The following is a 24,134-nucleotide window of genomic DNA, read 5'->3' as shown; positions in this document are numbered from 1 at the left end:
CTTGATGCCCTTTGTTAGATACGACTGAGTGAGTCCCCACCCAACCCTACTACAAATTCAGGAGGCGAACTGAAGCAATGGCCAATGCTTGCAGTTTTGTTTAAAGGGCAATTATAGGCAGAACGTGATTAATGAGAAATGGCCCCTTTTGTTGTAGTTAATGCTAATTGAATAGAGCCAGAGGGAATATATGCAGTACATACAGGAGAACACTAGAGGGAGCTTAGCAAAAGGAAGGACTCAGAGCAAAACAAGATGGTAGAGCTGTGATGGGTCTGGAGCACTCAAACTATACCCAGTGGAGCACGTATTAGATACAGCAGCTTGAGGGCTGCACCTAATTTACCTGGTTGGGAAGAGATTGCAACCCCTTTCGTCTGTAATACAGAAGGGCAGAGGATGGGGATTGCAGTCCCAGCATGCAATGTTCCATTTCCACGTTGCTCAGGATGCAGATTTGCAGGCTGGGATGTTTAGTCCATGGGCCTGACTTGTGTACGAAAGACACAGAAGTCAATTGGCTGGATTTGGCTTCTGGGCCATGCCAGAACCCCCTCTTGGCCAACCGTGCAAGATTTTAAACCCTACTTATCTCCTCTATAGATGTCTCGCAGAGTTTTCTAAAGTTAACATTTGGCATAGATTTCCAAGCCTGGGAGTCAGAAGATATGGTTTCTAGTCCTTTAGCATCTTCCCCCAGACTGAACCAGGCTGTTTCAGTACAGCCCACCCTACATGGTCCAAAATCATGAGTCAGGACTAGAAAAGTCATGAGTTCTTGTTTTTTGTTTTTAATTTGTTCTTTTTATTTGCCTTTTGAATTTCAAGCCTTTCTCTGTAATCACAAAGGCTAGAAAGTTATCTTTTTCATTTTAATGAAGGCTGAGATTCTACCATCATGGGAAGATTCCAAGAGCTGGAGTTTAAAAGAAAAACAGAAAATATCACGAGACTCAGAATAAAATCATGAGAATTTAGCAACAAGGTGATTTCTCCCACACTTTGGGAAAGAGGAGAGAGGGAAAATGTATTATTTATAAATACTTGGGTATGTTCCAATAGTACACAGGTGCTGGGTAAATACCTAGATAGATTCCCAGCCCTTCCATGGGTTCGCTGCATCACACTGGCCCTGCTGCTTCCCCTCTGTGGGCCTCAGTTTCCCCATACAGAAAAGGAGGAGGATGATACTGCCCCCCCTCCCCCCGTAGCATTAAGGAGTCAAGACTCATTACCATTTGCAGCGCACTTTGAGCTCCTCAGCTGGATGGTGCCAGAGGAGGATGACTAATAATAATAAACATTATTTCAAACCCAGCAGGAGAACTCCATACTCGGGTGAAAGGAAGGGGAAGAAAAAAAATTCCGAGCCAAGCTGTCAGCTGCCGTAGCAGGGAAGAATGCATCTGTAGAAAGTGCACTATCTGCTGGTTGTTTACCAACTCATTTTAGAAGTGCTGAGCGCCACAGAAATGCACTTTCCACATTTGCACAGATGATCAAGTGCTCAGCACCACAGCCAAGCTGGTGATGTCACCGAGGGCTTGTGTGAACAATCCATACTTTAGTTCGCTCCTTGGCTTCAGGCCAGCCCTTCGAGAGCTGGAGTGCTTTCGCCACGACTTGCCCCCTTTTCTTTCCTCTTATGAAGCTCTATTAGTTGCTGCTCTGACATGCAGAGACACTTTCCGCAAAGGAATTGTGGGCTCCATGTCTGCTCCTGTTAAATATCACCCTGGCCTCCATTGTGCCTGTTAGTGCAATACCTGCATTTTTGCTCTTACTGATTTTCTGAGCCCAGGAACGATGCCAGCCCCTCAGTCACAGAGCCGGCACAGTTGATCAGTGAGCTCACGATTCCTTCTTCTAATCCCATCTCAGATGCTGACTACCGCTGGTTTGGGGCAATTTGCTAACTTCTCTGCCTCTCTTTCTGTGAAATGGGGATAATACCTCTGGGGAGGGGGTATTCTGGGAGGGCTAAATGGATGTAGAGTGCTATGTAAGGGCACAGTGTTTTTGGTGTTAACGCTGAGCCATCTCACAAAAGACTTGTAGTCCAATATGATTTTCCTTTCAGTGCTCATCTGTCTCTAGTACCACCCTCAAGGCTGCAAGAGATGGCTAACTTGTAAGGGTGCAGTCCTACAAGCTCTCTGCTAGCAGATCCCCAGTTGAAGTCAATGGGAACTCTGTGCATGGAGGCCTTTCCAGCTCTGGCCTTGAGTTGGTGATATAAACAGGTGTCCGCATCTCTTCCTAGCCACAGCCATTGTACGTACTGCATAGGCTGTCTCATACCTGCAGGAGGCTGGGTACCGGGCAGAAAGCAAGAAACCCCTTTAATTTCTTATACATTTCAGTTTTGGGGAGAAGCCTGATGAATTGTGCTGGTGTCGGAGTGAGGAAAGAGGCTTTGTTGCAAGCTCCTAAATACGGTAGGAAGAGCTGAAAATAGGGAGGCCCGTTCGCCCTTCAGTGATTTCACTTTGCAGAGCCTCATGCAGGCCTCTTTGGCACCACTTTTGCTGGGCTCAGCCTTGCCTCCCGAGCCTGCAGTTGTGCTTTGAACTGATCCCAGAAGGGTTTAATCAGGGTTTGCTGACTCAGGGCTGAACCCGACTTGCTCTGGTCTACGCTAAGTGGTAAATTGTGCTCAGCATCCTTCCAGCCAACTTGATGTCTCGCCATCTTATTCCAACATGATGCGATATACTAGAGACAGTACCCTTACTGCAAGCTCTTGCGGGCAGAGACCTTGTCACCTAATTGTCTAAAAGCACCTGCAGTTTTGTAGTCCATCATAAATAATAATCTTATGGCTGCATGTGGCCCAGTTTGAAGTTTGCCCTGAAATCCTGAGCATCTTGGGTGGTTTGGGGGTTCCTTGCAGAGATTTCCAGAGCCAGAATATTAATAACCTGGAAACAAACAAGTGGTTTTTTATTAACTTAATCTCAGGCGTGTTTCTGTAATAACAAAATGCTCCGGGATGTAGTTTGTATTAAGGCCATTGGTGCTCCTCCTACGACTCTGTATGCAGCTCACTTAGGTCAGCAAGGAGGAAAGTGTGGCTGCTTGGCTTTAATGGTACCTTCTACCTTGTTTTGTCATTACCTCGTAGGGAATGAGGCCTCTCGCTGTCTGGTGAGTAAAATAAATTACCCCCAGCAGCCGCTTGTGCTGATCATCTGAAATGGTGGAACACACTTAAATGAATAATAATTAAAGAAATAAATTTCCTCGGCACCAACCTAAAAACTTTTTGTTCAGCAGTAAAGCCAGAGCCCTCTGCAATGACTCGTTCGCTGTATGAGGAGTAGGGCTGCCTGTGCAGCAGAAGAGAAAGGAACAATGATAATGTGACCTATTAAAGGAATCATTGTGGTTAAAAGAATATTCTTCCTAGGTGCCAAGGTCATGCATTAAACAGGTTTAGCAGAACAAATTGTGTTTAATGGTGCAGAAGTACCGTACGGGGAACGGATGAAAGCTGCGCAGTTTGGTGGGAGCTGCATCAAAAGCCCTTTCCTTTTAGAAGTAGGCAAAATAATGGAAACCTTGGAAAAGCCCATTAAGGTAATCCAAGGAGAAGCCCGTCAGAGGGAGCATCCGTCAGCTGTGATCACCTGTGCGGAGTGTTAATCGCTCCTGGTACGTTAATTTCACTTTCTTTGTGGGGATTTAAACAAGTAAAATGGATTTTGTGCTGGTGAAACATTGTAGGAGAAAACGACAGCCCTGGGCACCAAAGTCCTCTATCCACAGAACAGGCAGGGTGGGGCCTTTACTCCGGCCACTTGGCCTCCACTCTGACCTGGAGCATTCTGCCTCCTGAGGTGAGAGCTGAGTTCCATCTCTGTCCCATTTGCTCCTTGATCTCTGCTACAACTGTATGTGGTGACCAGCTGTGCTTTCTTAACGTGCTCCTATCAAGGGACTCTGCCAATCTTTTTTGGTAAATGGGAATGTTACCTTTGTATGGTACCCTCCTCCAGTGCTAGGCATCCCTGACTTAGTAAGTCCTCCATCGGCTCCTCTCAAGCTTTTTCTATGGAAAATCTGATTTCCCTATATATAAAGCATTAGCGTATACAAAGTGTCCTTCACATCTTGGATGCTGGCATTCTTTCCTTCCTAAATAGTTGGACTGATAATTAACCAAGCTAATATCATGCAATAATTACAGCTAATATTGGTGAAAAGGAAAATATTCAATGTACATCCAATTTGTGTGTGTGTGTGTGTATATATGTGTGTGTGTGTGTTAATTGACCTTCCGTCTATTCCGATCTATTCAATATCAGTTCCTATACTGCACTCATCACCGTAGTATCTGAGTGCCTCCCAGTAGTGTGTTAAGCAGTGTGACTACATATCTGTCATGTGTTTTCTGTTCTCTTAGTCTTGCCCCAGGAGAAGCAGCATGTCTAGTGGAGTGTCTTATTTTAGGACTTGGTGTGGTGAAGTTTGTGATGCGCCTTTAGTTCCTGGGGGAGTTCGTTCCAGAGTTTCAGATCAGTCCCTAAGAAGGTTCTGCATACAGCTCTCTAGCCAACACATTTTATAAGACACTGAACATTTTCTCCCAGACAGCACTCATGAGGCTGTCTGTGAAATTATCCAGTGCCCCTCCCCAGGGGCTATGGAGACGAGGGTAACAGATGAAGGATCTCTTGATTGTTGATCAGCTTTATTTGTGTCACAGTTGCTGGGATGACCTTAAGGGCAAAGGTCAGCATTGATGTGATGGTGTTGGAAGAGAAACACTGTGTTGGAGCCCACTGGTTGTAAATACGTTTTGTGGTTGCAGAACAGCTTAAGCAGAGAGAAATCCAGACTTTTGTCCTTTTAAAATAAAATTACCAAAAAGTTCAGATGCTTTGTGATGGACTCAGTAGAAAATCCTCGAGTAGCTGGATTGACAGGACAAGGCTACTGTGCAGTTTGGCTGATGATTCATTCAAAGGATTGAAAGAAAAGTCGTTAGGCTCTCGACCCCACTATTAATCATAGCTGTAATCATGCATTTAATGAACATGACAGTTCCTGTTCCCTCCGGAGAGACGCGCGGAGTCTCGCAGCTGAGTTAGGTACAACAATCACTTTTCAGCGCACTTGCTTGGTAACGCTGAGAACTGCCAGTGCAGGCAGTGTCAGGTACGGATGATGTATTGAGAGGAACAGCCCCTTTACATGGGCTGTGTATTTTCTTACAGATGATGTGCCTCAGATGGACAAAATCATTAATTTTAAAAAAAGATACAGTAGCCCCTTATGCAAGATATGAAATACCAAGCCCACTGCGGCTGTGCTTGTGTAATCAGTTAAAAACTCCTTAACATGCAGTTCCTTGATGCAATCTGCAGCAGCCTTTTTTTTTTTTTTTTTTTGCCCCTTGTGCTCACTGCTGCCTTCTGAATGTGCGCCTGGGAAGGAGTGTTATATGCATCTGTTTACATCGGTACATCAGGAGCGTTCCAGGTTATGGGGGAAAGCAGAATCTGGCATGCGTGACTTGCCATGCAGATCCAAGAGCAGTATTTACTCCTGGATTTGAAGTTAGACCAATTGTTGAATCAGCTCGTGGCTCCCAACTTGCTGAGAGGCGCCTGTCATTTAGAGAGAGGCCCAAATCGGAATCTGATCTTATTATTTATTAATTATTTGAATAAATTATTACACCTGGGAGCCCTAGTCTTTTCCCTGGATCTAAAGCCATCGCTACAGCTTTGTGTTCCTAAAACTTGAAGGAACCTGTTTCCCATCTCTGGTTCTAATACAGCTCAATATGCAGAAATTTTGCAAGGCCAGCTCTGATTTCATCACACACACAATGCTTTGGATGGGAAGGAGACATGTCAGGTGTAGTCAAGTCTCCACCTCTGACCATCAGCACTAAGCTGCCTTTGGGTTTCTCCCCCTTCTTTCCTCTCTTCCCCCTGCCGCCTCCCCCCCCCTTCCCCCCCACAATTGAGGAGGGTTTATGACTTCAGAATCTTTCAGAGACGTCTGAGTAGGTGAGGGCGAGCTCTGTGTAAGAGTTTGCACCGTGATCACCAGCATTAGCAGGTTCTTTTAGCAAGAGTAGTGAGAAGAATCAAAAAAGTAACGACTTGAGTCATTACCACTGTTTACTAAATTAACCCGGCCCCTGCACCTGCTGTGTTGATGTCACTGAAGCGGGTGGAATGTGCGGTGCAGCGGATGGGCCTGTTCTGCAGTGACTATGGCTTACCTGGGGCACCCTTCCTGAACAGAGCTTTGGGAGCCAGGAACTGCTGAGTTCTAGTACTTGGCCTTGCATTGACTCCCACTATTTGGCCTTTCTCCCTTAGTTTCCCCATCTGCAAAATAGGCGCAATCTGTCCCTTGCAGCGGTGTTGGCAGCGTCCGTTAATAACTGAAGTGCTTTGAAGATGAAAAGTGTAGTGTAAATACTAAATATTAGCAGCCCAAACTTTGTGATTTTTTTTTTTAACTGCCTCACTTTTTGATTGACTGACTTGAGATACATTTAAAGGGCTTGATTTCCAGGGGGCAGGTGCTCAGGATTTGTCAGACCCCTTTCCAGTTGCCTAGACAAACACCTGCCAGGAGTGACCTAGGTATACTTCATCCTGCCTCGGTATGATGGGGTGGACTAGATCAGGGGTTTTCAACCTTTTCCTTTCTGAAATCTCCCTCTTCCCGAAACATGCCTCAAAACTCCACAGCCCACCTGTGCTACAACAACTGGCTTTCTGCATATAAAAGCCGGGGCTAGGGGGTAGCAAGCAGGGAGATTGCTGGGGGCCCCACGCCACAGGGGGCACCACGAGGCTAAGTTGTTCAGGCTTCTGCTACAGCCCCAGGTGGCAGGGCTCAGTGCCCCAGGCTTCATCCCCATGCACTGGGGCTTCAGCTTTCTTCCCTGGGCCCCAGTGAGTCTAACGCTGGTCCTGCTTGGCGGACCCCCTGAGACCTGCTTGCGGCCCCCAGGATCCTGGTTGAGAACCACTGGACTAGATGACCTTTAGAGGTCCCTTCCAGCCAGGGCTTTGGAGCGGAGCCCGGACCAGTAGGTTTTTGCCTGGAGCTGGAGCGGAGCCGGAGCGGAGCAATTCAAAAATTTGATTGCTCCAAATCCCTGCTTCCAGCCCAACATTTCAGTGATTCTGTGATAAACGGCTCCTAAAGTCAGTAATCAGATTTGAGAATCTGGGCCAGCGTTGTTAGGTAGATGGATCCACTTGCAGGATTGTGGCCACAGATTGTATCTCTGACGTGTCTTTTTTTTTTTTAAAGGTTTGCAAAATATGTTGCATGTGTTTTAAAATTATTTTTGCGCAAGGGAAACACTTCAAAAAATTGAGACATTTGTCCTGGGTAAAAGCCTAGTGTATTAAACCCACTTCCGGACTGTTAAAGGCTAATACATAATGATGCAGTTTTTTTAACTAAGAGCATTAAGTAAGCAATGGACTGTTTCCAACTGTGTAAATATTTAGGCAGTTTTTAAATAGTTTTCAGAGCAGGTTCAGTTTGGGTAAATAATTAGGCAGCTTTCTAAAATGCAAGTAGCGCTAAGAAGCAATTTCTGTTCCAGCTATCGGTCTATTGGTTTTTGTTCTATCAGTTAAAAATTCCAGCCACACATTTTTCTAACTTTTGCAATAGACAAGAATGTCTCTGGGTTGTTGTAACTCTGTGTTTAGGATGTTAGTTATTTGCAGTAAAATCCCTTAAGGGGAAATATGCACTGTTCATGCATCGTAGCACGTTTTTAATCCTTAATCTCTTGACAGTTTTAAATGTCCATATAATGGTGTGGCTCCTTGCCAGACCGCATGTTAGAAGAGTACAAAAGTTGTGTAAATAGCATAGATAGATTTTTTTTTTTCATATAGACATTTAAAATCAGCTACCTGGAAATTGTTAGCTGTATCTTTTCATAATGACTCTTGGCAAAAACTTGGTGGGTCAAATTACTTCAAACAGCAAGCTGATTTGCAAGCACAGAAATGCATATGCAACTGACAGTCTACATTTGCATGCGATTACAGATGAGAATCAAATAGAGGCGTTTTATGCAGCATTGGAGAGATCACTTTGTCCAGTTCTGGTGTCCACACTTTAAAAAGGATGTTGAAAAACTGGAGAGAGCTCAGGGAAGAGCTACAAAAAATCCTTCGAGATCTAAAGAGCAGGCCTTACAGAGAGAGGCCTCAGGAGCACAATCTGCTTAGCTGATCGAAGAGAAGGTTACTAGGTGACTCTTGAGCGCAGGCTGTGAGCACCTGCACTGGGAAGAGGGAGCTGATATCTACCAGATATCACGAGAGCACGTCGTTGGAAGATTAAGTTCGACAAATTTAAACGGGAAATGATTTAACAGTCAAGGTCATGAACCATTGGTGCGGCTTCTCAAAGAAAGAAGTAGATTTTCCATGACTTACAGTCTTTAAATCCAGCTATTGGGTGTCCTTTGAAAATATCTGTTCCAGCTCAAACATAACTTATTCGGCTGGATGCAGCAATCACTGGGTGATGTTCTCTGCCTGTGCTATTAAATCAGTGGTTTTCAACCTACTTCCCATTGTGGGCTGCATATGCAGCTCTCTGTGTATTATGTGGGCCACATCCACACACTATATATACTACCTGTATGGCCACGAGGAGGTCACATGGGCCGCAGCTGTGTGCTGATTGGGCCGCAAGTGGACCGCGGGCTGCAGGTTGAGAACCAATGGACTAGATGATCATGATGGTCCCTTCTGGCTTTAAAATGTCTGACTCTAATGGTAGATCAGGAAACTTAGGTTCTAGTCCCAACTGAGCCACTTATTTGCAGTATCCCTATGGCTGTTCGCCTCATCTCAGTGTACCTCAGTATCTCCATCCATAAAATGAGATCATCAACCAATACCCACTCTGAGGGTGTTTGGAGGTTCCTGGATGAAAGACGTTCTGTGAGTGCCCTGAATTCTTTATTATTGATGAGGAACATTCAAGTGGCTATTCTATGTGTGCAGGCTTCCAGTAGGCTTATATGGTTGTGCACAAAAGGAAGTGCTCAAATTTAGCATAATTCGTCCCACAAATGGGTCTTTCATTCCCCAAATAAGAGGCCCCGCCCCCAATTCCTTGTGCCTGGCTGGCAAAACTCAGCATGACTTGGATATGTCCTCCTGTTTGATCAGCCTGATTTCACTTCAGAGCCCAGCGGCTGAGCTGAGATCTGTTTTGCCTCTGAATAGCTGAAGGTCTCTACACAATCACCTCCTTCCCTCTCGTATGAAGTTGAGCCTGAGAGAGGTAAGGGGGGAGATGGAGAGAGACAGGAGGAGAGTGGCTCTGCAGATTGGCTGACAGCAGGCGAGGAAGAGCCCGGCAGCCTGACCTCCCCTTCTATATCACTCCGTGGCCCAGGGCACAAGTTCGTTCCACATCTTGGGTTTGTCACTTAGCAGCTCAGTATATGGCATTGCACCACCAGGCCCAGTGCTTTGTCTGGTGGAATCCCATTTGTCTCCATAAAGTCAGTTCTTACAATGTAAACTGGCTCCCTGCTAAGAGACGCAGCTGCTACGTGTCGGCACTGGACTGTAGTCGCATGTCAGAACGATCCCTTCAGAGCTGGCCACTGTCTTCCCCCCAGCGTCAGGTTTGTCGAGTCAAATGCTTACCTGGCTGCTGGAAGCCTCACAAGATGTTCGCTGGTTGCAGATGGGCTGGGGCTGGGGCTCAGCACGTGGCCTTGGTGGAATCAGACCAATTGACAGACCTGCCTCTGGTGGTTAGTCAGGGTCTGGAAGCCAGGATTCCCGAGTTTTATTCCTGGCTCTCCTGGTGACTCACTGTGGAACTTTGAGGCAAGATATTTAACCCTCATTGTACCTCAGTTTTCCCCTTCTGTAAAATAGGGATGATGATGTTTCTTAGTTTGACGCTTCTGTGGTGTTTGTAAGACCCCTGGCGATGGTTGATTGGATCCAAGGTGCTCTAGAATTGCAGAGCAATAACACTTCATTAGCAGATAGTATTATGCAGGTGAGGAAAGGGGAAAGAAAAATGCAGCTGTAAGTGGGCTTCCGACCTCTCTTGGAGAGGAGAGACAACCAACCATAATACAAAACACCGGAGCATGTGATAGGGAATCGTCTGCGCTGACATCTGGTGTCTGAGCAGATAGATGCACTGGCTAATCTTTTCCACCTCTGACTTCTGCAATTCTATGAAACTATCACCAAAGCCACAGTCATTCGTAACGATCCTTTCTGCAAACAGGGCTCATGAAATCAAGAGATTGTTCCTCTAAAAACTGTGGTTTCTCCTTGTTACACCCCTACTGCATTTGGAACCAAGGGTGGGCCCACGCTGCAGGTGAAGGTGTAATGATACAGGCTTTAAAATGTAGCTTTCATCTAGCTGGCGGCGGTAACGGCATTAGTACAAGTGCCAGGGATTCTGGATACACAGTTGGGCAGCTAGTCCTCAGATTTAATCTAACACGGGTACCATGGTCTCACTGCAGTTACACCCTCGGTACTGCAGTGCCAGAGTACCCCAAGATACAGCACAAGCTCTAGCCACCCATTCAGCAAAGCACTCAAGCATGCTCTTAAAGTCCATCCTTCTTCGGCAAAGCATTTAAACGTCGGTGTAAAAGTAAGCAGTTGTTTAAGGGCTTTGCTGAATTCATGGCCCTAATCTTAGGATATATCGACGTAACGCTGCAATTAGACACCTGCGGCAGGCCTGTGCCAGCTGACTCAGGTTCACAAGGCTCGGGCTAAGGGGCTATTAAATAGCCGTGTAGATGTCCAGGCTCTAGGACCCAGTGAGGTGGAGGGCTCCCAGAGCTTGCCTGAACATCTACCACAATTAAACAGCCCCCAAGCTGGAGTCAGCTGGCACACGCCCGCGGTGGGTTTTTAATTGCGGTGTAGACATACCCATGGCAGATTCCAAGTACAGCTCTCACTGAAATGTACAAGTAACTTCAAAAGGAGTGTGTGAGCTGTATTTACTCTGCTATAAGTGTCCCTTCTCCAGGGACTGCATTGCTGTGGCAGGGAATAAAATACAGTTCATTATGTAGGTTCAGCTTCATGCTAGGGTTTGTGCCATGTACACACATTCAGGAGCCTCACGCAGGGATCCCTATTAAACTAGAAACAGTCAGAAGGCCTTTTATTTATTTATTCGTTTAGTTAAACATGGATTTCTTTTTTTAATTCCCCAAGAAGTGAAGGTTCTGCAAAATGCTAAACACCTTCTGCTCTTTAGGTTCAGTACAGATTTGCTTGAACTTTTTAGCACCTTTCCACTCCGACATGTTTTGGTTTTAGTGCCTCTTTTCAAGCAAGCTAGTTTATGTGCATTTTTTAACACTGAAAACTATTTGAAAAGGTGCCTGGCTGTTCTTGTCAAAACTCCCACAGTGAGGCAGGCTCTGCAGAAGGGGGAAGGGGGAAACGAGCAGAAAGTAAAGTTTAAAAAAAAAAAGAAAGAAAAGATGCAAAATAAATGCAGCTGCAACTTAAGCGACCGGTTCATATTCTGTTAGATTGCAGCAAAACCAAATCCAGTTGTTGGCAAATTGTATCAGTCTGTTAGCCGGCCAGATGTTCGCAGTGACTGACTGCTTTCATTTTCGCCCCGTGGCTGGGATGTTTGATGCCTCTGATAGACAGGCATGTGACACCCACTCCTGGATTGCGACTGCGCCAGCGTTTTATTTGCACACGGAACAGATGGGGCTATGCCGTCACCGGCGGGCCGAGTGACAGCTCGAGCGATGGGAGAGCTCATTGACACGCTATCAAATTCCACTCGCTCACTCGGTAACACACTCGGGCTGGCAGGTGAGTGACTGAGCTGCACTCTTACCACCTGGAACTCCAAGATACAGGCCTTTTTTCATTTGATATTAATTCCCTCTTTCATGTGCCAGTCAAGGGCGATTTAATTATGTGTGTACACGTACACGAGTCAGTCAGTCTGAGCGTGAGGGAGCGCGGGGCATCCCCACGGCTGCGACAACAGGGATTTGGAGGGCTCTGAAGCGACTCCCGGCATTCTGACTCTCAGGCTCATGGCTGCCTGATTCTCTCACACGCTCAGAGCCATGTGTGGGGTTAGGAAGGAATTTTGCCCCGGTCAGATTGGCAGGGACCTTGTGGGGGTTTTGCCTTCCTTGGTAGCACAGGGGGTAGGTCACTTGCTGGGATTTACCTGCGTACTTAATAATTGAGCTGCCATAGTGGGGCCCGCAGGCACTGGTGCCCCTTACACAGGCAGGGGAGGGGCTTACAAGATCAGGACTGTGTGTCCTTTGAGTCGATTTGATACCCAACCTGCTCCTCAGAGGAGGATTTTGCGATGCTCCTTCACACCAACATGAAGGTCCAGAGCGTTTTTGCTCCAGTGCCAACCCAACCCTCTCCCAGTTTCCTTGTTTCCTTCTCTCTTGCTGTGGAATCTCCTGAGGCACCAGCAGCATCCAAGCCCACAAAGAGTGTATTCACCCCTGTGTGAACTTTGCATGCCACCTCCTGTATGTTAATCAATAAGATATTGAGTGTCTCGTGAATTCCAGCTAAATTCTTGGCTCTGAATGAATTGTAATGAGTGTGTCTGTGTTTCTTTCTCTCTCTGAACAGCAAGGTTGGATTGTACAGCCAGCAGCCTCGGTTATTCTCCTCCCAGCTGTCTGCACAGATCAGCTACAAGCCGATACATTGCAAGGTCTGTACTCCCAAGAAAGAATGGCAAGATCCGCTTTCGCAGGGTGCCCATGATGTATGCACATATTGGTGCAAGTAGCCTGATATCCAGCTGTTTAACTGGCCGTTTAGTCGATGGGGCTTCTGATTGCTAAGCTGCTGGTTTTCTCCTGCCGTCTGCTATGAGTTTGCAATAAATGAGACAAAATGACATGGTTTCTATTTTGGAAGCTTGCATCTAGTGGCAGTGTCCTGTGCTGAGACCCAACTCCTGTCCTGGGCACGGAATGCAAAGTTACATGTCTGCCCCTTCTGAATAACCCCTTTCACAATGACTTTCCTCTAGGTCCAGGTTGGGTGTTCTCATGGGACAGCTGTATCTCCGTCTTGAATATTTCAACAGTCCTCATATAGTCAGAATATAGCAGTAGAGATATATTACCGACCATCTGACTAGGATGGTGATAGTGCCTGCGAAATACTCAGGGAGATTAGAGAGGCTATTTAAAATAAAAAGCTCAATAATAATGGGGGATTTCAACTCTCCCCATATTAACTGGGTACATGTCACCTCAGGACGGGATGTAGAGATAAAGTTTCTTGACACCTTAAATAACTGCTTCTTGGAGCAGCTGGTCCTGGAACCCACAAGGGGAGAGGAAATTCTTGATTTAGTCCTAAGTGCAGCACAGGATCAGATCCAAGAGGTGAATATAGCTGGACCGCTTGGTAATAGTGACCATAATATAATTAAATTTAACATCCTTGTGGCAGGGGAAAACACCACAACGGCCCAACACTGTAGCATTTAATTTCAGAAAGGGGAAATACACAAAAATGAGGTTAGTTAAACAGAAATTAAAAGGTACAGCACCAAAAGTGAAATCCCTGCAAGCTTCGTGGAAACTTTTTAAAGACACCATAATAGAGGCTCAACTTAAATGTATTCCCCAAATTAAAAAACACAGTAAGAGAACCAGAAAAGAGCCACCATGGCGAAACAACAAAGTAAAAGTAGTAGTGAGAGGCAAAAAGGCATCCTTTAAAAAGTGGAAGTTAAATCCTAGTAAGGAAAATAGAAAGGAGCATAAACTATTAGCCAGGATGGGCAGGGATGGCGTCCCTAGCCTCTGTTTGCCAAAAGCTGGGAATGGGCAACAGGGGATGGATCACTTGTGATCACTGTTCATTCCCTCTGGGGCACCTGGCACTGGCCACTGTTGGCAGACAGGATACTGGGCTAGATGGACCTTTGGTCTGACCCAGTTGTTGGCCGTTCTTATGCCCTGGATGGCTGTTGAATGCAGCCCAGTTTGCTTTAGCATTGTCAATGTCTGTGCTCCCCCCTTTCTCTCCAGCTCCCTAACGAAGGAGTTGGGTGGCTTTTCCAAGCCATGTTAGTTGTGTTGGTGGAACCTGTTGATCAGGGTGCCAATACGTGTGCTGTTGCTACCAGTGAACGGCAGGTCATCAGCCTTGGCAATCAGAAAGCAAAGTGTAAAGGGAACGAGATTGCTTATTCCAGCTATGTAATGCCCTGATGACCCTGGTTGTGCCTGTCCTTTCCTTTGTGCAACAGACACGAAGTCTTTCATAGACTATTTAAGCATTTTCAACTGCAGGCAATGCTCTCTTTGCTTATAATAGATTAAAATGGCTCCAGAGTTGCGTTGATTCCATGGTATAATTCCTAGCATAATTCCTGGCTGCATCTTGTTGTGTCCTTTCTTGAAGGCGAGTGATGCACCAGTAGTTTTCAGCACTCTGTTGGATAGTCCATCAGATGTCTGACTGTTAGATATATGCTGCGTAAGAGAGATTATCCTCTGGAAAAATTGCTCTGGAAAAAGGCATTGTGGGGTTCCTTACTTGTGTCTTGATGACTCTGGAATAAATTTCCTCAGTGTGAAAATTAAAGAGTGGCTTTTTAGTCTTCCTAAAAAGCTTCCCCTGGGATCGGAGAGTCAAGCTGGGTTCTTTTCTTGATTGTGCGTCACTACTATGAAAAAAAAAATCTGCCATCAGAATTTAGCCAACAATAGAATCCAGCTCACCAACTGCGCTGTGACTATGCAGGTCTCATTGGAAGAAAATGAAACAGTCACTTATTTAGGTCAGTAAATTCAGCAGCTCTGGCTAGATACACATTAGGGAGATCTATTGAGTAAGAAGGAGCTGTTTTTAAATAATCACTTTCCGACCAGAGTCTCAGTAAAGAATTGTCTCTTTTTGGAGGCTTCTAAAGCCAAACAGTCACCTGCCTTGCAGCAGTCATTTAGGGAACAGTGCAACAAATCTATAATTGCTAGTCTGCCTTGACACATGTTTTTCCAAGACACGTTTTGAAGACAGCCATTTGCAGCTGAAAAGTTGACGACTCCTCTTCTGCTGCATGGGGGTGGCGGGGAGTTTAACTTCAGAGAACACTAGACAGCAAGTAAATATTGACTAAAAATGTATTTTCCCCAGGTAGACCCCTTATGTCAATGCTGATCCTGGGGGATATCAATGTTATCAACCTAGTACATACTCTGGCACCCAGTGGGACTGGGAAATCAAGACTGTGGAGGGATATGGTTATCCCTGATCTCTGAAGAAGCAACACATGCAAAATGGGAAGCGAATTGGAGGAGTTTAGTTTTGTGTGCACCCATCAGAAGTATTGTGCTCTCTAAAAGCTTTGTTCAGCTCTTTTCTTCCAAGTAATTAGCTGCACGCAGAGAACTCAAACATCAGCCCTCTCACTCTATTTTACCAGAGACAGATCTCGATGCATCCCCTGGACCTACTGGTCTCCTGGAACATGGGAACTCTATAGTCACCGGGTAACTACAGTAAAGCTGTGTTATCCGGCACTTTACCAACCATAAAGCTCTAGAAATTGGCATTTCTGATATCTCCATAAAAGTTTGGTTGGCTCAGAGCTGGCAATCTCCCTCCCTGGATCCGCGTGGCTCCCTGGAAGTGGTGACATGTCCCTGCTGCTCCTAGGTGGAGTAACAGTCACAGGGGCTTCGTGTGCTGCCCCCATCCCGCCCTAAGCGCTGGCTCTACAGCTCTCATTGGCCAACAGCCAGTGGGAGCTGCAGGGGTGGTGCCTTTGGGTGGAGGCAGTGTGCAGAGCTGCCTGGCTGTGCCTCCGCCTAGGAGCAGCAGGGACATGTCACAGCTTGTGAGGAGCTGCCCGAGGTGAGCACTGCCCAGATCCGGCACCCCGAGCCCCGTCCCGCTCCCCAATCCCCTGCCCTGAGCCTGAACCCTGCACCTCCTCCCATGCCCCAGCCCTGAGTTCCCCTCCCTCCATTGGTAAATATAACTCTTAGTTAACTGGAATTTTTGATTAACTGGCACCCCCCATTTCCCCAACATGCCGGATAACAAAGCTTTTCCTGTACCTGGATATTTCTGTCTCCTCAGCTGGAAGTTTATCACGGGCTCCGACTGTCACAAGATGTGGGCTAAGCAACCTTTGAAATACTTGGTAGCTTCCTCTGGTATCTGCAGGTGGTGGGTTGTTCATTGATATTTGGTGTTACCATGTGCTCCTACAAGGAACATGTAGGTCCCAATTCACTGGGGCCCTTAAATATGTGCCTACTTTTAAGTGCATGAGAACTTGGTGGAACATCTCTCATGCTTAAAGTTAGGCATGTGCTGCAATACCCTCTAAATCGGGACTTCAGTTATTGTTCACGTGCTGTGTGTTGTATACGCATAGAGCAAGACTAGCTGCGGTCTGTGCTATGTTGTGTTTGTAAAATAGGTTGTAGTTCTTCAAAGCTGCAGTCAGCCCTTCCCCTGTCCCAGAGGCATCCTGCAACATGGACTTCATAGGGCAATTTTTTAGAAATACTGGGTAAAATTTTCAAAGCACCTAAGTGACTTAGGAACCTGAAGCTCATTGAAATTCAATGAGACTGAGGCTCCTATGTGTTTAAATCACTTTTGAAAGTTGGATTGGGCTCCTTTGTCACATAGGTACTTTTGAAACATTTACCCTAGACTCTTGTGTTTGATGGAAAGAAAACTTCCCAGTATGTTGTAAGGAGGCTGCCTTGAAGTTAGGAATGTTATCTAAATATCGCTTTGTTCCTCCATTTAGCCGAGCTGTTCAGCGGAGTTTAGCCATCATTCGTCAGGCCAAGCAGAAGAAAGTGAAGAAGGAGTATTGTATGTACTACAACCGCTTTGGCAAATGTAACCGTGGGGAGAGCTGTCCCTACATCCATGATCCGGAAAAAGTAGCTGTCTGCACCAGGTGGGCGCATGAACACATAACTTTTCTCGTCGCAAGCGCATACTTGTGCTTCATCTCAATATGATTGGACACAGAACTTGCCTGCAATCAGTCCTTGCCTCTGTCACACATTTTAGTGAAACAGACCAAACAGTAGCGATACTTTGAACTAGTATAGAATTTTACATCTTCAAAGTGCGTGTCATGCCGGTAAAACATTATTTGAACCAGGGAACGTGTGAGTGAGAGAGGGAAAGAGATTTGCTTTACTATATGTAATGATGGCCTTAAATCCGGAGATTGCCTTTCATCCCAAAGGATGCCAGAACATTCTTTGGTAAGTTTTTAACAGGAACCACAGACACACACATTTCTGAGAATCAGAGCAACGTTGGGTTGGAAGGGGCCTCAAAAGGTCATCGATTCCAGCCCCCTGTGCTGAGGCAGGTCCAGGTAAACTTCGACCATCCCTGACAGGTGCTTGTCTAGCCTGTTCTTAAAAACCTCCAGTGATGGTGACTCCACAACCTCCCATGGAAGCCAGTCCCAGAGCTTAATTATCCTTATAGTTAGAAAGTTTTTCCTAATATCTAACTTAAATCTCCCTTGCTGCAGATTAAACCAATTACGTCTTGTTCTACCTTCAGTGGACATGGAGAGCAACTGATCACCTTCCTTTTTATAACAGTCCTTAACATATTTGACGACTGTTATAAGGACCCCGCCTCAGTCTTTGTTCAAAATGAAACGTGGTCAGGTTTTCTAAACTTTTTTTTCATTCTTGTTGCTCTCCTTTGGATTCTCTCTGATTTGTGCACATCTTTCTTGAAGTGTGTTTTCCAGAACTGGACACAGTACTCCTGCTGAAGCCTCACCAGGGCCAAGTAGAGCAAGATAATTACCATCCACACTGACATGCCTGGTTTAAACACACATTAGTAATAATTCCAGCATATATCCATAAGTCTTGATACACACCAAGTACACACATCACACAAGAATATCATAGAATCATAGATTATCAGGGTTGGAAGGGACCTCAGGAGGTCATCTAGTCCAACCCCCTGCTCAAAGCAGGACCAATTCCCAACTAAATCATCCCAGCCAGGGCTTTGTCAAGCCGGTCCTTAATAACCTCTAAGGAAGGAGAGTCCACTACCTCCCTAGGTAACCCATTCCAGTGCTTCACCATCCTCCTGGTGAAAAAGTTTTTCCTACTATCCAACCTAAACTACCCCCACTACAACTTGAGACCATTGCTCCTTGTTCTGTCATCTGGTACCACTGAGAACAGTCTAGATCCATCCTCTTTGGAATCCCCTTTCAGGTAGTTGAAAGCAGCTATCAAATCCCCCCATATTCTTCTCTTCTGCAGACTAAATAATCCGAGTTCCCTCAGCCTCTCCTCATAAATCATGTGCTCCAGCCCCTTAATAATTTTTGTTACATCCTTCTTGTAGTGTGGGGCCCAAAACTGGACACAGTACTCCAGATGAGGCCTCACCAATGTTGAATAGAGGGGAATGATCATGTCCCTCGATCTGCTGGCAGTGCCCCTACTTATACAGCCCAAAATGCAGTTAGCCTTCTTGGCAACAAAGGCACACTGTTGACTCATATCCGGCTTCTCATCCACCGTAACCCCTAGGTCCTATTCTGCAGAACTGCTGCTCAGCCACTCGGTCCCTAGTCTGTAGCGGTGCATGGGATTCTTCCTTCCTAAGTGCAGGACTCTGCACTTGTTCTTGTTGAACCTCATCAGATTTCTTTTGGCCCAATCCTCTAATTTGTCTAGGTCCCTCTGTATCCTATCCCTACCCTCTAGCATATCTACCACTCCTCCCAGTTTGGTGTCATCTGCAAACTTGCTGAGAGTGCAGTCCACGCCATCCTCCAGATCATTAATGATGATATTGAACAAAACCGGCCCCAGGACCGACCCTTGGGGCACTCTGCTTGGTTCTGGCTGCCAACTAGACATGGAGCCATTGATCATTACCCGTTGAGCCTGACGATCTAGCCAGCTTTTTATCCACCTTATAGTCTATTCATCCAGCCCATACTACTTTAACTTGCTGGCAAGAATACTGTGGGAGACCGTATCAATGATTAATCATTATTAATGGTCAGTGACCTATTCGTTTTCAAATGATGCCTCACACGGCATATTTTGTACAAAGATTATTACCATAGTGCGTAGGGTGTGAATACGGGGATGCATAGAGTCACAATCCCCCAGAATGGTACTACCTTTTTCACAACTGCTTCACATTGCTGACTCACATTCCTTCTGTGATCCGATATAACCCCCAGATCTATTTCATTAGTACCAGTGCCTAGCCAGTTTTTCCCCATTTTTTAATTGTGTATTTGATTTTTCCTTCCTAAGTGCAAAGTACTTTGCACTTGTCTTTAGTTAATTTCATCTGGTTGATTTCAAACCACTTTTATAATTTGTCAGGGTTGTTTTGAATTCTAACCCTATACTCCAAAGTGTTTGAAACCCCTCCCAGATTGATGTCGTCCACACATTTTATAAGTGTACTCTCCACTCCATTATCCAAGTCATTATAGAAAAATATTGAATAATACCAGACCCAGGACAAAGGACCCCACTAGATATTACCCTCCCCAACCCCCCCCAGTTTGACATTGAGCCATTGATAACTACTCTTTGAGTACAGTCTTTCAACCAGTTGTGAACCCACCTTTTGTAATTTCATCTAGATCATATTTCCGTAATAATTAAGTTGTTTTCCTATGGCAAAAGATCAAAGGTAGTAACTCATGTAGCCTGTCTAAGAATCAGCATTAATGTTTACTCAACATGTACACTGGCTAGCGTGAAGTTCTACAGCCCTTAAATTTAATAGTAAAGCTTAGAACTTACTGTCAAGCACTGATTCTTCTCGCCTCTCTGAGGCCAAGTATTGTGGCTGGTGGCTGGGGAAAGTGAGGCAGAGAGTAAATGGTTTACCCAAGGCCACAGGGGGGAGTAGTCCCACAAGGGTAAGTTCTTTCACCAATCCTGTTCAACATGTACATGCTGCCCCTAGGCGACCTGGGCAGGTGACACAGACATCAGAGCAGTGTGGGGTTTTAGCTGCAGGACTCGTTAGCCTGCACTTTACAAAAGTCTGTCCTCTTCTTCCTCCCTTCCCATGTTTATTTTATGCCAATGGCTTTAAGAAGATTATAATCCAATTTAGCAGATCCATTATAAAACGCCTCTCCTGGGGAGCGTATCTAGAATTCAGTAAAGGAGGAATCGCTTCTGGTTTGACATCTAACAGGTGTGAGCTTCTCTGCCTCTCAGGTTAGGTTTTCCCCTTGATGGAGCACGTGAAGATGTAAGATATTTGGACTCTGTTGCAATCACCCTCCTCTCCAGCATGCGCCCTATGCACAAACCTGCTTTCAGCCCAGTCTGTTTTCCTGGAACTGAGACGTTGCGCACGCAAACACATTTCCTAGCGCCCCTCGCTGTGGGCTAGGCCCTCTGAACACACCACTCCGTGTCTCTGAATCTTGAGGGGGGATGTTCTGAAAATGCCTCTGCGGTGGGAAAGAGACTGTGCTGCAGTCGGACATTGTTTTATAGCTAATCCCAGGTAACAAACAGTTAAAGTTGCTTCAGGACCCATCCACTGGCCCAGGCCTTTCCGAACAGGGGAATGCCAAGCTAAGGGAAAAGTTCCCAACATTCCAGGCCACCTGGACATCTCTGTCAATGATCCACATGCAGACATTGCTTCTGCTTCCAACTCTGACCTCCTCTGCTCCTCACAGAGCACCAACAGACCTTGCTGCAGCTGCGTGCTCACACATCCAAAGCTACTGCCGATTGCTGCTGCTAAGGTTAGGGCGAAGGTTTGGCGTTAGTGGTTTGCTTTCTGTCACATAGTGGTTGTGCTGACTCCAGCCTTGCTTATTGTCCTACACGCCCCACCGAAAAAAACTATTTTACAAATGACTGATTAGACAAGTAACATACTGCAGACACGTTCCTCGTGCCTCCTCCTGGGGCCCAATCCTGTGACATTCTTAAGGCACTCAGCGCCTTGCAGGATTGAGCCCTACGATTCTGGGTGCCAACAAATGAGCCCTGTGGCGTTAGATGCTGGGCTAGCATGTCTGAAATGAAGACATGAAACATTTTTTAAACCAGGGGTCTGTGGTGCACCTATTTCATACTCCACTTCCAACCTATGCCAGTACAGACACTCCCCGACTTACACCATCGGTCTGTTCCGGAAAGCCTTGCGTGACCCGAATTTGACGTAAGTCGGAAACATATATTGTGCAAGCATAAAAAACAAACAATTAGAACAAAAAGGTTGCATTGACCTTAATCCTATTGTTATCCTGGCACACTGAAGGCTGCATTTGGTGGTGGATGACAATGGGCTTAATTGGTAGATGAGGAAGGAGAGGAGGAGACAGGCATGATTTGAATGAAATAATAGGGTGAAATAACAGAAATACTGTATAACTGAAATAACATGAGTCTGAGAGGCTGTGAGAGCGCAAAGCCTTCCCTTGTAGGAGATGCTACCGCTGTATTCCTCCGCACACCGCACTACAGTTACTTTGCGTTCCCGTACGCTATGCAATATTTTCCACAACTCGAAAATTGTATTTATGCCTTATGGCACTTTTTGCGTAAGGTCAAATTTGCGTAAGTCGGGTCTTGCGTAACGCAGGGAGTGTCTGTACTGTGCTTGTTAAACATTTAAGCCATGATCCAGGCAGTATCTTCCCCAGGGTTAGTCTGACTTCATGTAAAACCTCCAGTAAATCCATTATTTTTTCCTCAAAGCACAGGCGGCAGTCTCCAGTAGGGGATGGCAGCCCCTTTCTGTCCTAAAGTGTGTAATTTTGAATGCTGCTGCACACTGTGATGTTCCTCTCCAGAGGATGCCGTCTCCTTACATATCCTTTTGTAGCAACGTGCCAGGAGTGGAGAGGGATCATACCTGTGTGGATCTTACATACCACTGACCTGAGGAGTCATTCTCTGGGGCAACACTTGTGGAGCTTGTCATGCCAATAAAACCTCATTGAATTGAACTGAACTGTGTGTGTCAGTTGCGATCTGGAAAGTTCTGTGGGATGCTACAGGTTGAGATGATGTATTACTTTATTACAGAGACACACTGAAGACTGTTCCCAGCTCATCTTACTTGCCCCATTGCTGTAAAACGTTTGAAAAATGAACAGTTTTGCTAGTATCATTTCTTACCCAACTGTTAATGTTATGATATTATTCTTTTAAAAAGTCATCTTAAATAATTTCTCCTTTAAGAAAATGCCTCTTCAGATCCCCACTCCGGCTGCTAGAAATCATTTGGATCGCATCCATAAACTTACACCGTGCTTTACAGAGATGAAGGCACGTTCCCTGCTGCGATGAATGTCGGTTAAGTCATAGCGGCACAAGCAGTGCTGTGTAACTCCAAGAGGGTGCATCACATCGGGAGACTGGATTTGGAGGATTCTGGTAACTGATAGAGTTGGGTCTGAATGTGTCTATCTGAATTTAAAAATCCACTATCACTGTGGTATCTAAATACTGATTAATCAGAAGACGCTGGCTCTAAATGCCTACACATATTTTAGGGGCTTGTTTTCAGAATCTTGAGCTCTGATCTTCATCCAGAGTTCATATATTATCCCCCGTGTCTTTTGAATCCAGACCTTAAATACCCCTGACCGGGGGACCAGGCCTTCCTTTGTCTCTGTTCACTACTAGGCACAGTGAAGTCCCAGTGCGACTGGATCTTTGGGCACTGCCAAGGTATAAATAATCCTCCTGATAACCGCAGGGTTTCAAACACTCCATCTGTAGTTTGTAGCTCCGGTCCCTCTGGTTACTGGTCTGTAACTTAGTTGTCTAGAAATCGTTTATGAGCCATCACTTGCTCTTTTAGGGGGAAAGATAAGTACCGGTTTAATATGTGAAATGGGCTTTAATAGGAAATGTATGGAGCAGTTATGTAATGTTCACTTGAACTGTGCCTCAGGCTAATACAAGTATGAAATGGTGAGTCCGAGGATATTCTCTGTGTTTAAAATAGCATGTTTCTGTGAACTGTTTGTAATACTCCGTATCTGTCTCTAAACCCCTTTCCGGTTCTTTGGCAGATTTCTCCGTGGCACATGCAAGAAGACTGATGGGACATGTTCATTTTCACACAAAGTTTCTAAAGATAAGGTCTGTATGGTTTTCTAATGAGCACATTCCAGCTTTATGAGAGAGTTGACCTAAGGAAGCAACACTTCTGCTGGTTGTAGGGAAGTCTATGCTATAGAGTGTTTCAAATTGAGTTCATTTTCAGTTTGCTTGCCAAGCTGTTCAGGCTCATTACGGGGTCCTAGCTTATAATGAGAGAAGAGTGTGCCTCTTAAACCAACTTGGTGAATCAGTATATTAGTGCATTAAGCAGCGAATTTGAGACTAGAGCACCTGGGGCTGTTTGCAGTGCTGGCAACGTGTCTGGTTAAGGGGTATTTAAGCTCTTGAGATCAGAACAGAAGCACACGGAGTCAGAGCATTTGCCATCTCTTTAAGACTGTGCTTCATTCTAAATCACGCCCCAGCTGGGGTCAGACCGAGAGACGGTTGGAACGTACCGTAGTTAGGAGACATAAATTAACTTTTTTTTTTTTTTAAAGAAAAGCTAGACAATGAAACTGTCTGGCAGAATGATTTTTAATTTCATCATTTTCACTCTGCTTGGAAGTATTCGGAGCTCTTTCGTTTTATTACACAGACTAAGGTTGAGAGATAATTAGATTTTCTTTTAGCGATTATTGGCTGATAATTTAGCAGGTTAATCTTCATTCGCGGGATAGGACTTCAAATTGGAAGTAACTTGTGAGGTCCCGATCCGGCAAAGCACGTAAGCACATGCCTAAATGAAACCCTGGGACTTAAGAATGTGCTTAACTTACATGCTTGGGTTCTTTGCTGAGGAGGGCTGGACTTTGCCGCTGTTAAGCACACACTTAAGTGGTTTGCTGAGTCAGGGCCTATATGAGTGAGAGAAGTTCTCAAGCCCTAGACAGAGAGTCAGAACAAAAGCTAGAGGGGCTAATGTCCAAGCCAGAAGGGTTTATTCCCCTAGGAACCCATGCTCCCACAGCAGCAGGGATCACGGTAGCAGTTCGGTCTTCATGTTCCGCTC

The 24,134-nt window shown here is 45.6% G+C and overlaps 1 protein-coding gene across 2 annotated transcripts in view; it reads left to right on the top strand.

Annotated features, from left to right (window-relative positions):
- Positions 1-24,134, top strand: part of ZC3H3 (zinc finger CCCH-type containing 3) — a 331,469-nt gene that overhangs the window by 208,879 nt on the left and 98,456 nt on the right. For both annotated transcript variants that reach the window (XM_039522683.1, XM_039522684.1), the window contains 3 exons: positions 12,648-12,732; positions 16,813-16,968; positions 23,092-23,161. In XM_039522683.1, the coding sequence (XP_039378617.1) occupies positions 12,648-12,732; positions 16,813-16,968; positions 23,092-23,161 (311 nt within the window). The remainder of the gene's footprint in view (positions 1-12,647; positions 12,733-16,812; positions 16,969-23,091; positions 23,162-24,134) is intronic.

The sequence above is a fragment of the Mauremys reevesii genome, linkage group 2 (assembly GCF_016161935.1).
Source record: "Mauremys reevesii isolate NIE-2019 linkage group 2, ASM1616193v1, whole genome shotgun sequence".
Lineage (NCBI taxonomy): Eukaryota > Metazoa > Chordata > Testudines > Geoemydidae > Mauremys > Mauremys reevesii.
The sequence above is the reverse complement of the archived record's forward strand: the minus strand, read 5'-3'. Positions and strand labels throughout refer to the sequence as shown.